Raw genomic sequence first — 12,824 nt, forward strand, 5'->3', positions numbered from 1 at the left:
TTACCTAGAACCGAGCCCCCCAAATGGGCCCAGGGTGGGTTACCTGGACCTGACCTCCACCATGTGGTATCCAAAATGAACTCCGCTTGGGTCATCTAGAACCACCCCCCCCAACGGGCCCTGGTTGGGGTACCTAGAACTGACACCCCACCAATCTTTCACCTAAAATGGCTCCTGGCCGGGTCACCCCAAAGCAACCCCAATGCATCACCTGGAACACCTTGTGTTTTAAAGGGGTATCCCCACCCCAGGAAGGGGGTGACACCCACCCTCCACCCTCCTCACACCCACCCTTGGATGCTGAAGGAAGGACAGGAGCCCAGGCTGAGCTTTGTGGGGAGCAGAGAGTTTTACATGGCTGGTTCTAGAGCGGATCGGCAGGGGGTCTCGGGGCCAGTGGGGGCCAGGGCAGGACTCCCCTCTTTGCCGCCGGCACCCTGGGAAGCGTGGAAGAAGCCGGGGAGGGTGAGGATGAGGAGGCTCCCGGCCAGGAGGAAGGCACCGGCAGCAAGGAAAGAGATGGTGTAGTTCCCGGTCATGTCCCGCAGCCAACCTAAAATATGGCAGCGTTGAGGCACCTGGAACCCCAAATGCCCCCCCTAGAACCAGCCCAGAGCCCACCTGGGGGGGGGGGGGGCAAAGGGTTGTAGAACAAGGAGTGTGTGGGTTGGGGCACCTGGGACCCCACCTAGGACCCCCCTAGAACCTGCCCACACACCCGTTGGGGGGACCCAAGGGTTGGGGGAGCGGGAGCATGTGGGTTGGGGTGCATGCCTGGGTTCCAAAGTGAACCCCAATCCTCTTGGGGTACCGAGAGCCTGCAGCATGGCTGAGGTCACCCTATGTCACCCCACGTCACCGAATCCGGGTCACCTGACCCCACCACAAGCCATTGCCCACCCAAACAGCCATGGGGATGGGAAACACATCCCCCAACCGGTCCCTGGGTGCCCCCTGTGACTGGTTCTAGGTCACCCAACCCTCCTGGCCCCCTGGCACCACAGCGGGTCACCTCCATACCGGCAAAGGGTGGCCCCAGCAGAGACCCAAAGCTCTCGAACATCTGCATGAGGCCGATGGCATGGACCAACCGCCCGGCGCCAACCACCTCGGCCACGCCGGCAAACTGGAGGGGCACGACGGCTCCGGCGCAGAACCCGTAGGCCGAGGCCAAGGCCAGGAGACCCCCGAAGGAAGTCCCCAAGGGCAGGAGCAGCAACACCAACCCCGTCAGCACGGCCCAGGCGAAGAGATGACGGAGCAGGGGGGTGGCCGGCCGGGTAGCCAACCAGCCAGCAGCAACCCGGCCTCCCCCGTCAACCGCTGCCATCGCTGCCATCACCAGCCCGGCGTGGTGCTCGTCACACCCCACCTCGTGGGCGCGGGCTTCCCCGTGGACAAAGGGCACATAGTAGCCGGCGTCCACCAACACGAAGGCCAAGGCGTAGCGGATGAAGGGCCCCTGCCGCAGCAGCCGCATCAGCCCCGGCCGGTCCCGCGGTGGCCCCGGGGTCTCGCCGGGGACGGGCAGGGGCCGGAGAAGAGCCCCAGCGGCCACCAGGTTGAAGGAGATGGCGGCCAGGAGGAGCAGGGCCCCCCGCCAGCCGTAGGTGTCCAGCAGCAGCGGGACCAGCGGCCCCAGGGCCAGTCCCGAGATGCTGGCGCCCGACACCACCAGTCCGGTGGCCAGCGCCCGCTGTGCCGGGAAGTAGCGACCCACGGTCCCCAGGGAGGGCGTGAAGACCAATGCCCAGCCCAGGCCTGTGGGGAGAGGCGGGGCACCCCGTGGGCACGGCCGGCCAATGGGGCAGGGTGGGCTAGGGCACCCAATAGCCTTGGGCCGTCTAAGGTTGCCCGATGGTTTGGGGTGTTCTAGGTCACCCGACAGCCCAGGGTGCTCTAGGTCACGCAAAAGGAGGGGGTGGTCTAGGGTGCCCGATGCCGTGGGACTGTCTAAGGTCACCCGATGGTCTGGGGTGTTCTACCTCACCCGACAGGCTGGGCTGCTCCCGGTCACCCAATGGACTGGGGCTGTCTAAGATCACCCAATGACCTGGGGTGTTCTGGGTCACCCAACGGCCCAGAGAGCTCCAGGCCACCCAATGCCGCTGGATGTTCTAGATGACCCACATTCCCTCACACCCCATCCCTCACCCAGTGACCTGCCACGTTCTAGGTCACCCAACCCCTCTCGCACCCCATCCCTCACCCAGCGACCCCCCACATTCTAGGTCACCCAACCGCCCGGCACCCCATTTCCCAGCAGCCCCTGCTCCGTACCCGCCAGCAACCCCACGCTGAGGTAGAGGTGGGTCATGTGGGTGGCGAAGGCCCCCAGGAAGAGCCCCAGGCCCGAGAGGAACCCCCCAGCCATGGCCACGGGGCGGGCGCCGAAGCGGGTGCTCAGGGCACTGCCCAGGGGCCCTGCAATTGGGGGGGGTGGAGCCCTCAGGGCTGCTTACTGGGGGGACTGGGAGCCAGGGGATGGACGTTGGGGGGGTCCCAGTGATCCCAGGGCCCCTTCCTGGTGGGATTGGGACCCCCAAGGGCTGGATAGGGGCAATCCCAGTGTTCCCAGTGCCCCCCAGTAGCCTCCAACCCTTCTTACTGGTGTGATTGGGACCCCAGAGGGATGGCTAAAGGCAATCCCAGTGCTCCCCAGTAGTCCCCAACCTTCCTTAGTGGTGTGCTTAGGACCTCGGGGGGTAGGTAGGGGGATTCCAGTGCTCCCCAATGCCCCTTACTGGTGTGCTGGGATCCCAGAAAGAAGAACAGAAGCAATCCCAGTGCCCCCCCAGTGCCCCATACTGGTGTAATGGGACCCCAGAGGGACGGATAGAGGCAATCCCAGTGCTCCCAGTGCCCCCCACTGGTGTGATGGGACCCCAGAGGGATGGATAGAGGCAATCCCAACCCTCCCAGTGCCCCCTACTGGTGTGCTGGGACCCCAGAGGGATGGATAGAGGCAATCCCAGCCCTCCCAGTGCCCCCTACTGGTGCGCTGGGACCCCAGAGGGACAGATAGAGGCAACCCCAGCCCTCCCAGTGCCCCTTACAGGTGTGCTGGGACCCCAGAGAAATGGATAGAGGCCCTCCCAGCCCTCCCAGTGCCCCCCACTGGTGCGCTGGGACCCCAGAGGGACAGATAGAGGCAACCCCAGCCCTCCCAGTGCCCCTTACTGGTGTGCTGGGACCCCAGAGAAATGGATAGAGGCCCTCCCAGCCCTCCCAGTGCCCCCCCAATGCCCCCTACTGGTGCACTGAGACCCCAGAGGGACAGATAGAGGCAACCCCAGCCCTCCCAGTGCTCCCAGTGCCCCTTACTGGTGTGCTGGGACCCCAGAGAAATGGACAGAGGCAATCCCAGTGCTCCCAGTGCCCCCCAGTGCCCCCTACTGGTGCGCTGAGACCCCAGAGGGACAGATAGAGGCAACCCCAGCCCTCCCAGTGCCCCTTACTGGTGTGCTGGGACCCCAGAGAAATGGACAGAGGCAATCCCAGTGCTCCCAGTGCCCCCTACTGGTGCACTGAGACCCCAGAGGGACAGATAGAGGCCCTCCCAGCCCTCCCGGTGCTCCCAGTGCCCCTTACTGGTGTGCTGGGACCCCAGAGAAAAGGATAGAGGCCCTCCCAGCCCTCCCAGTGCCCCCCCAGTGCCCCCTACTGGTGCGCTGAGACCCCAGAGGGACAGATAGAGGCCCTCCCAGCCCTCCCAGTGCCCCCAGTGCCCCCCCAGCGCACACTCACCCCCCAGCTGGAGGGCAGCCAAGGGGGCGGAGCCCACCCAAGCCGCCGCCCCCGCCCTGGCCCCGAAGGCGCCCCCCAGCGGCCGGAGGCAGAGCCCCAGCGCCCGCACCCCCCCGGCCACCAGCGCTGCCTGCAGGAAGGCCCCCCCCAGCACCCCCCAGCCCCCCGGGGGGGGCCGGGGGGGACCCAGCTGGCCGGGGGGGGGACCCAGCCCTCCGGGAGGGGGACACTCAGGAGTCTGGGGGGGGGCACCCAGGAATGTGGGGGGGGCACCCAGGTGGCTGGGGAGGGCACCCAGGGGTCTGGGGGGGACCCAGCTGGCTGGGGGGGGACCCAGGAGTTTGGGGGGGCGACCCAGGAATTTGTGGGGGGCACCCAGGCCTTCGGGGGGGACCCAGGAGTTTGGGGGGGGAGACCCACGTGTCTGGGGGGGACCCAAGAGTTGGGTGGGGGACCCAGGTGTCTGGGGGGGGACCGAAGAGGTTGGGGGGGGGACACCCAGGAGTTCTGGGGGGGGATCTAGGTGGCTGGGGGGGGGCACTCAGAAGTCTGGGGGGACGACCCAGGAGTTGGGGGGGGCAGGTGTCTGGGGGGGCTCCCAGGAGCCCGTGGGGGGCACCCACAAGTTCTGGGTGGGACCCAGGCACCCGGGGGGGGACCCAGGTGTCTGGGGGGGGGACCCAGGAGTCTTGGGGGGACACCCAGGTGTCCGGGGGGGGTCCAGGAGTCCAGGGGGCACAGGCAACCAAGGGGTCCCAGGGGGTCAGGGGGGCCCCAGGTGTTCCGGAGGGGGGTCCCAGGGGTTTGGAGCGTGAACCAGGAGCCTGTAAAAAAGAGACCCAGGAGTTTGGGGGGGGGGGTGCCACAGGGGGGACCCAGGCATCCAGGCCCGGTCCCTACCTGGTTCAGCGTCGGAGCAGCTCGGGGAGGGGGGGAACAAAGTCCCCTGGGGGGGTCGGGGGTCACTCGGCCGCCTGGGTCCCCTATGGGGGACGGGGGGGGGGGGTCCCCAGCGTCCTGAGCCCCTGTTAATAATCCACCCCCCCCCGTGCAAAGGGCGCTCCTGCCCATAAACCCCGCCCCCTTCCCCCAGGGCGGGGCCTCCTGCCCGAACCACGCCCCCTTCCCCCAGGGCAGCCCGGAGGGGCTGCTCTGGGGGAAGGGGGCGTGGCCCCGCCCCCTCCCGTCTTTCCTGCCCTCACCCAAGATGGCGGCGCGGCTTCATCCCCGCCCCGGCCGCGCGGGGCATGCCGGGACAGGACGGGACGGGGGATTCCCCAGCGCGTGCGGCGGCGGGAGCGGCTGGAGGTAACGGGGAGTGGGGGGTGTCCCCCCAAAAAGGGGGGATTCCCCCCTTTTTTGGGGGGGAAGGGGTGTCCCGGCCACCTGTGGGGTGAGGGGGGGGGAGGTCACCCAGAAATCTGGGTGCTGGGCGGGGGGCGGGGCGCCTGAGTCCCTCTTTTTCTTGGGGGGGGGGGGGGCTCCTGGATACCCGTATCCCTCTTTTTTGGGGGAGGGGGGGGCTCCTGAATGCCTGGGTCCCTCTTTTTTGGGGGGGGGGGCGTCCCCAGATGCCTGTGTCCCCCCCGGGGGGGTGTCGCGGACTCCTGGGTCCTTTAATTGGGGGGAGGGGGGAGAGGCCTGGGTCCCATTTTGGGTTCCCCAGGACGCCTGGGTCCTCTGTAAGAGGGGGGGGGGGGACACACGACACTCCATGGGGGTGGTGTGGCCCCCCCCAAAACCGGCCCGAACCGGCCGGATCGGCCTCTCTTCCGCTCCCCCCCCCCGCGGGGCGGGTTTTGCCAGGTTCTGTCTGGTTTTGTCTCATTTCACTTCCCGGGGGGGGGCGGGGGGCTCCGCCCCCTCGAGTGACCTGCAGGGACCCCGGTGTCCGGGTGACCCCCCCCCCCCCCCAAAGAGCACCCAAGCGTCCAGGTGACCCCCCACCCACCCAAAAGGGACCCAGGCATCCAGGTGACCCCCCCCCAAAGAGGACTCCGGCATCTGGGTGATACCCCCCCCCAAAAAGAACCCAGGTCTCTGGTTGTCGTCGTTCCCCCCCCCCCCCCAAATGGCACCCAGGCATCTGGGTGACCCCCCCAAAAAAGAACCCAGGCATCCAGGTGACCCCCCCCCAATGGCACCCAGGTTTCTCGGTGACCCCCCCCCCCCTCCAGGGGACCCAGGCATCCAGGTGACAGCCCCCTCCCCCAAAAGCACCCAGGTGTCCATGTCCCCCCCCCCAAAAAGCACCCAGGGCACCCTAACTCCTTGTTCTCCCCCCCCCCCCCCCCTCCAGGGGACCCAGGTGTCCGGACAGGCCACCCCCCACCCAAGAGGGGACCCAGGCGTCCGGTGCTGCCCCCCCCCGCCGCCCCCCCCGGCCCCCCCCATCATGGCGGAGGAGCTGGAGCCGCTGCTGGGGGGCGAGGGCTTCCTCGACCTCTGGAACATGTGAGTGGGGGGACACGGGTGTCTGGGGGGGGGAATTGGGGGGGGGGTGTGTCACCCTGGTGACCTCTGACCTTAACACCCCCCCCCCCCGCCAGGCTCCCTGATAGCATCCACTCGATTCCTGAGGAACTGCCAGAGTGGGTAAGTGCTGGGGGGGCCTCGGTGACCCCCAAAAGGGGACCCAGGTGGCCTGAGACCCCCCCCAAAAAGGGATCCAGGCGTTTGGGTGACCACCAAAACGGCACCCAGGTTTCCTGAGACCCCCCCAAAAAGGGACCCATGTGTCCGGGTGACCCCAAAAGGGGACCCAGGTGTCCTGAGACACCCCCCAAGAAGGGCACCCAGGTCTCTGGGTGACACCAAAATGGAACCCAGGTGTCCTGAGACCCCCCCCTACCAAAAGGGACCCTGAGACCCCCCCAAAATGGGACCCAGGTGTCCTGAGACACCCCCCCAAAAAGGGCACCCAGGTGTCTGGGTGACACCAAAACGGGACCCAGGTGTCCTGAGACTTCCCCCCCCCCAAAAGGGACCCTGAGACCCCCCTGAAAAGGGACCCAGGTATCCTGAGACACCCTGCCAAAAAAAAGGACCCATGTGTCTGGGTGACCCTAAAAGGGGACCCAGGTGTCCTGAGACACCCCCCCCCCCCCCCCCAAAAAAGGGGTCCCAGGCTTCGGGGTGCCCTAACCTCCCCCCTTCCCCCCCCCCCCCCAGCAGGAGCTGAACCCCCTGGACCCCCCCGCGGACCCCCCTGGGGGGGTGCCGGTGCCCCCCCTCCCTGCAGACCCCCCTCCGCCGGTGCCCCCCTCCCCGGTGGTGCCCTCCACTGAGGACTACGAGGGCCACCACAATTTCCGTTTGGGCTTCATCGAGGCCGGGACCGCCAAGTCCGTCACCTGCACCGTGAGTTGGGGGGGGACACACACATGGGACCCCAGGGGTGGGGGGGGGACACCCGGGGGTAGGGGGGTCCTATACTGGGGACCCCGGTGTCTGGATGCTGGGGGGGGGTCGTGGTTTGGGGACCCAGGTATCCGAGGGGTCTCATTTCGGGGTCCCAAGCATTAGGGGGGGGGGGGGGGGTGTGTGTCCTAAATAGGAGACCCAGGTATTTGGGTGCTATGGGGGGTCCCAAGCGTTGGGGGGGGGTCCTAGATAGGGAGCTCAGGTGTTTGGGTGCTATGGGGGGGTCTGATCTCGGGGTCTCAGGCATCGAGGGTGTTCTATACAGGACGCTGAGGTGTTTAGATATATGGGGGGGGGGGTGTGTCTAAATAAGGGACCCCCGCTACCCAGAGGGTCCAAGATTGGGGTCCCATGTATCTGGGCAGTATGGGGGTGGGGGGTCCCAGGTTGGGGTCCCACACATACCGTGTCCTGTCCCCCTCCAGTACTCCCCGGAGCTGAACAAGCTGTACTGCCGGCTGGCCAAACCCTGCCCGGTGCAGGTGAGGGTGGGGGTCCCGCCCCCCCCCGGGTCTTTGCTCCGCGCTGTCGCCGTCTATAAGAAATCGGAGCACGTGGCTGAGGTGGTGCGGCGTTGTCCCCACCACGAGAGATGTGGGGGGCCTGGAGATGGTGAGGACCCCCCCTTGGGGATGGGCGGGGGGATTGGGGGGCTTGGGGAGGGGGAGGTGAGGTATTGGGGGGGGTGGGAGGCTTGGGGGAATTGGGTTTGGAGGGTCTGTTGGGGGTTTGGGGGGAGTTGGGTGGGGCATTGGGGAAATTGGGGGGCTGGGGGGGTTGGGGAGAGTGGGGGGCTGGGAGTAGTGGGGGGGTCTTGGGGGAATTGGGGGGTATTGGGGGGCTGGGGGGGTCATTGAGGGGCTGAGAGGTGGAAGGGGTTGGGAATATGGGGGTGCAGGGGGGATATAGGGGTGCAGGGGGGTGTTGAGGGTCAGGGCCTGACTTGGGGTGTCACGTTCCCCCCGCCCTTCCCCAGGCCTGGCCCCTGCGCAGCACCTGATCCGGGTGGAGGGGAACCCCCAGGCTCGTTACCACGATGATGAGACCACCAAGCGACACAGCGTGACTGTGCCCTACGAGCCCCCTGAGGTAACACCACCCCTAGAACCCCCGACCCCCATACCTCTCCAGGACCCCAAATATCCTTCCTGGGATGCCCCCTGATCCTCCCCCACACACCCAATAACCCCCCAAGGACCCCCAAATACCCCCCCCCAAATTCCACGGTCACCAAATACCCACCTAGAACCCTTAAATACCGCCCAGGGACCCCAAATACCCCCAGGTACCCCCAAATATTTCCCAAGACAACTAAATATCGCCCAGGTACCGCCAAATATTATTCAAAACAAGTAAATACTTCTCGTGAACCCTAAATACCCTCAGGTAGTCCCAAGTGTTTCTCAAAAGAACTAAATATTTTTCAGAGACCCAAAATATTCCCAGGTATGCCAAAATGTTTTTTTAAGACAATGAAATATTTGTCAGGGATCTCAAATACCACCCAGATACCCTTAAATATCTCTCAACACAACTAAATACCCACCAGAAACCCTAAATACACCCCAGTTACCCCACCACCCCCAAATATCTCCCCGGGATCCCTAAATATCCTCCTCGATCCCCAAATATTTCTCCTGGGACCCCCAAATACCCTCCAGGAGTCCCAAATGCCCCCCGGGTAGCCTTAAAAAGACTCCTGAGACACCTAAATTCCGCTCAGGGATCCCAAATACACTCCCAGCCTCTCCAAATACTCCGTTGGGATTTCCAAATATTTTACTGAGAATTTAAAATATATTTGAGTGATCCCAGATTACTTCCTAGATCACTGAATGCTGGTATTAGCATCCCCCCCCCCAGACCCCAAATACTCTCCGAGACCTCCAAATATCCCCCCAGGACCCCCCAAATGCCCCCCAGGGACCCTAGTACCTCTCCAGGAACCCCAGTACTTCTCTTGGGACTCCTGAATACTTCTGTAGACCCCAGAACGCTTTCACAGGACACCCCCCCCACACACACACTAAATATACCCCACGGATGCTAATACGTTTCCTGGAACCCCAATACTTTGCTTCTGACACCTAAATATTTCTTTAGATGCCAAAACACTTCTTCTGAGACCTCAATACCTCCTGTGAAACCCAAATACTTCTGTGACTCCTAAATACTTTTCTAGGCCCCAAAAGACTCTCTCAGGACCCTCCTAAATGCCCCCCAGGGTCCCAATGCCTTTCCAGGGACCCCAGTATGTCCCCTGGGACACCAATACTTGCTCTGTGACCCCTAAATACTTTTCTAGACCCCAAAACGCTCCCCCAAAGCCCCCCAAATGCCCCCCAGGGACCCCAATACCTGTTACAGGAGCTATAGTTGCTCTGTGACCGTTAAATACTTCTAGACTCCAAAATACTTGCCTAGGATTCTTCCTAAATGCCCCCCAGGGACCCCAATACTTTTCTTGGGGCCTCTAAATAGTTTTCTAGACCCCAAAATGTTCCTCCAGGCCACCCCCTAAATACACCCCATGGACTCCAGTACCTTTGCATGGACCCCAATATGTCATTTGGGACCCCAATACTTCATTTCAGAGCCCTAAATATTTCTTTAGACCCCAAAATACTCCCCCAGGACACCCCCTAAATGCCCCCCAGGGACCCCAATACCTCCCCTGGGACCCCAAAACTTCCCCTGGGACCACAAATAGCCCCATGGGGTGGGCTGAGGGGTGGATTTTGAGGTGCTGGGGGGGTTTGGGGTTCCCTCCTTCGCCGTAACGACATGTCACCGTTCCCCTCCCAGGTGGGGTCCGACTGTACCACGGTTCTTTACAACTTCATGTGCAACAGCTCGTGCATGGGGGGCATGAACAGGCGCCCGATTTTGGCCATCCTCACGCTGGAGGGGCCGGGGTGAGCCAAACACTGGGGTCGTGTCTGTGTCGTCCCCCCCCAAATACCTGGGTCCCCTCCCACCCCAGATGTCTGGGTCCCCCCTGCCCCGAACAGCGGGGTCCCTTGGGAGGGGGCTCTCTGGGACCCTTCTGGATACCTGGGTCCCTGGATAGGGGGGGTATTGCTGGGGTGGGGGGGGTCCCTGGATGCCTGGGTTCTTGGGTGGGGGGGTGTCCCTGGACGCCTGGGTCCTTGGGTGAAGGGGGGGGTTCCTGGGGATCCCTGGACACCCAGGTCTTTGGGTGGGGGGGTGTTTTTGGGGATCCCCAGACTCCTGGGTCCTTGGGTGGGGGGTCCCTGGGGGTCCCTGGATGCGCGGGTCCCCACCCAGACATCTGGGTTTTTGGGTGGGGGGTCCCTGGGGGCTTCTGGACACCTGGGTCCCCCACCGGACTCCTGGGTGTGTGTCGTGTGTCCGTCGTCCCCCCCCAGAGGACAGATTTTGGGGCGTCGCTGCTTCGAGGTGCGGGTCTGCGCCTGCCCCGGCCGGGACCGCAAGATCGAGGAGGAGAATTATCGCAAGAGGGGCGGGGCCAAGGGCGGGGCTAAGAGGGGTGAGGGTGGGGCCAAGGGGGGGTCCCAGATATGTGGGGTTTTCTTGGGGGGGGGGGGGCTACCTGGATGCTTGGGTCCCTTGGGGAGGGAATGTCCTTGGGAGTCCCCAAGACACCTGCATCCTTGGGGGGGTCACTGGGTCTTTTGGGGGCGGGGGGGGAATGTTCCTGGGTCCCCCCCTGGATATGTGGGGGCTGGGGGGGTCTATGGGGGTCCCTTGGACGGCTGAGGGTTTTGGGGAGGGGGGCCCTTGGGTCACCCCAGACACCTTGGTCCCTTGGGGGGGTCCCTGGGGGTTCTCTGGGTACCTGAGTCCTTGGGGGGGGTCCCTGGTGGTTCCTCAGCACGTGGGTCCTTTGAAGGGGGGGGGGGGGCGGCGGTCCCTGGGTCCCTCCCAGATGCCTGACGCCCCCCTGGACACTTGGGTCCCACAGTGGGGTTAGGGTGGGGGTCCCCCCTCAAGGTACCTGGGCCCCCCCCCGGATGCCTGAGTCTTCCCTCCCCGCCCCCCCCCAGCCCTGTCACCCGCAGCTGAAGCCCCTGAGAGCTCCAAGAAGCGGGTGCTGAACCCCGACCCCGAGGTCTTCTGCCTGCAGGTCAGTCCTGGGGGGAAATTTGGGGTCCCGTGGGCCAGTTGGGGGTCTCAGGGAGGGAATTTGGGGATCCCTTTGGGCAGCTGGGGGTCCCAGGGGGCGTTTAGGAATCCCAGGGGGCAATTTGGGGGTCCCAGGGAGCAATTGAGGGTCTGGGGGCAGTTGGGAGTCCTGGGGGGGCAATTTGGGGGTACCAGGGAGAAATTTGGGGTCCCCTGGTTCAGTTGGGGGTCCTGGGGGGGCAATTTGGGATCCCAGGGGACAGCTGAGGGGTCTCGGGTACAACTTGGGGGTCCCAGGGACCACTTGGGTGGCTTATAGCTTGGGTGGGGGGGGTCAGGGCCATCCCAGACACCTGAGTTGTTTTTTTTTCTGGGGGGGGACACAGGTGCATGGACGACGCCGCTACGAGATGCTGAAGGAGATCAACGAAGCGCTGGAGGCGGCCGAGGGGGCGGTGGCACTGCCACGGCCGTGAGTCCTGGACACATGGGACCCCCCCAGGGTGGGGGTGAGGGGTGGGGGGGCGGACACCTGGGTCCCCTTGGGATGAGGGGGGCGGGTGCACGCCTGGGTCCCCTGGGGGGGGGTCCCAGATGCCTGGGTCCCTTGTTTGGGGGGGGATATGAGGGTGGGTGTCAGGCTTCTGGATGCCTGGGTTCCCTTGTGGGAGGGGGTCCTGAATGCCTGGGTCCCTTTTGGGGGGGGGGGTATGAGGGTGGGTGTCAGGCTGCTGGACGCCTGGGTCCCCCTTTGGTGGCAGTTGGTGCATGGGGGGTATGAGGGTCCCTGACGCCCCCCCCCTTCTCCCCCCCCCCCCCCAGGGTGAAGGGTCGCCGCCCGCGGGGGGAGGGGCTGGTGCCGCGCTGCGGGAAGAAGCTGCTGCTGAAGGGGGAGCCGGTGGACTCCGACTGACCACGCCCCCTTTTTCTGGAGCCCACGCCCACCCTGCCCCGCCCTGCTCTCTGTGAAGCCACTCCCATCTTGCCCTACCCTGGCCTCCTAACCCCACCTTCTCATCTTAGCCACGCCCCCTTCCCAGCCACTCCCACTGCCTGGGTTAAGCCACGCCCTCTGGCATTCTAGCCCTGCCCTTACAGCCTTGACCACGCCTCCTTGTCCTGCTCCCTAGCTCTGCCCCTGTTGCTTGGCTCCGCCCTTGGCGTGTTTTTAGGGGGGGTTTTATACAATAAACGTCATTTTTGTACCGCCCCCCCCGCAGACCAGTTTGAGGAGGGGGGAGCCACTGGGGTCCCAGTTTGGGGGACTTCCCAGTGTAGGGGAACTGGAGAAGTCCCAATTGGGGGGGGGATGATTGTCCAAGTATAGGGTAACTGGGGGGGGGGTGTCCCCAGTCTGGGCAGGGGGGGGCACTGGGGTTCCAGTTTGGGGGGAGAACCCCAGTATGGGGTAACTGGGAAGGTGGGGGGGGGGCAAAGAGGAGGAGAGTTAACTGGAGGTTCCAGTTTGGGGTGGGGAGACTAATATGGGGAGGGGGCAGTTTGGGGGAGGGGGGTGTCCCCCAGTATGGGGTAAATGGGAGGGGGGG

At 64.8% G+C, this 12,824-nt stretch overlaps 2 protein-coding genes across 3 annotated transcripts; one reads left to right on the forward strand and one right to left on the reverse strand.

Annotated features, from left to right (window-relative positions):
- Nucleotides 1–293: 293 nt before the first annotated feature.
- On the reverse strand, nucleotides 294–6,141 carry SLC16A13 (solute carrier family 16 member 13). The gene is made up of 6 exons (XM_069801306.1): nucleotides 6,080–6,141; nucleotides 4,950–5,049; nucleotides 3,748–4,171; nucleotides 2,281–2,424; nucleotides 1,021–1,761; nucleotides 294–553 (listed from the first exon to the last, which is right to left on the reverse strand). Exons 1-6 carry the CDS (start codon nucleotides 6,139–6,141, stop codon nucleotides 351–353), a joined length of 1,674 nt encoding a protein of 557 aa, XP_069657407.1. The 3' UTR covers nucleotides 294–350.
- Nucleotides 4,950–12,487, forward strand: TP53 (tumor protein p53). 2 transcript variants are annotated; one of them, XM_069799754.1, is made up of 11 exons: nucleotides 4,950–5,055; nucleotides 6,047–6,201; nucleotides 6,297–6,342; nucleotides 6,919–7,107; nucleotides 7,596–7,782; nucleotides 8,147–8,259; nucleotides 9,976–10,085; nucleotides 10,560–10,681; nucleotides 11,199–11,278; nucleotides 11,664–11,749; nucleotides 12,100–12,487. In XM_069799754.1, the coding sequence occupies exons 2-11, from the start codon at nucleotides 6,143–6,145 to the stop codon at nucleotides 12,188–12,190; spliced, it is 1,083 nt and encodes a 360-aa protein (XP_069655855.1). In that variant the 5' UTR covers nucleotides 4,950–5,055; nucleotides 6,047–6,142; the 3' UTR covers nucleotides 12,191–12,487. The 2 variants fall into 2 exon arrangements, with proteins under 2 accessions (XP_069655855.1, XP_069655856.1); XM_069799755.1 differs by having other exon boundaries at nucleotides 6,922–7,107.
- The last annotated feature ends 337 nt before the right edge of the window (nucleotides 12,488–12,824 follow it).

This window comes from Haliaeetus albicilla, chromosome 13 (assembly GCF_947461875.1).
Source record: "Haliaeetus albicilla chromosome 13, bHalAlb1.1, whole genome shotgun sequence".
Lineage (NCBI taxonomy): Eukaryota > Metazoa > Chordata > Aves > Accipitriformes > Accipitridae > Haliaeetus > Haliaeetus albicilla.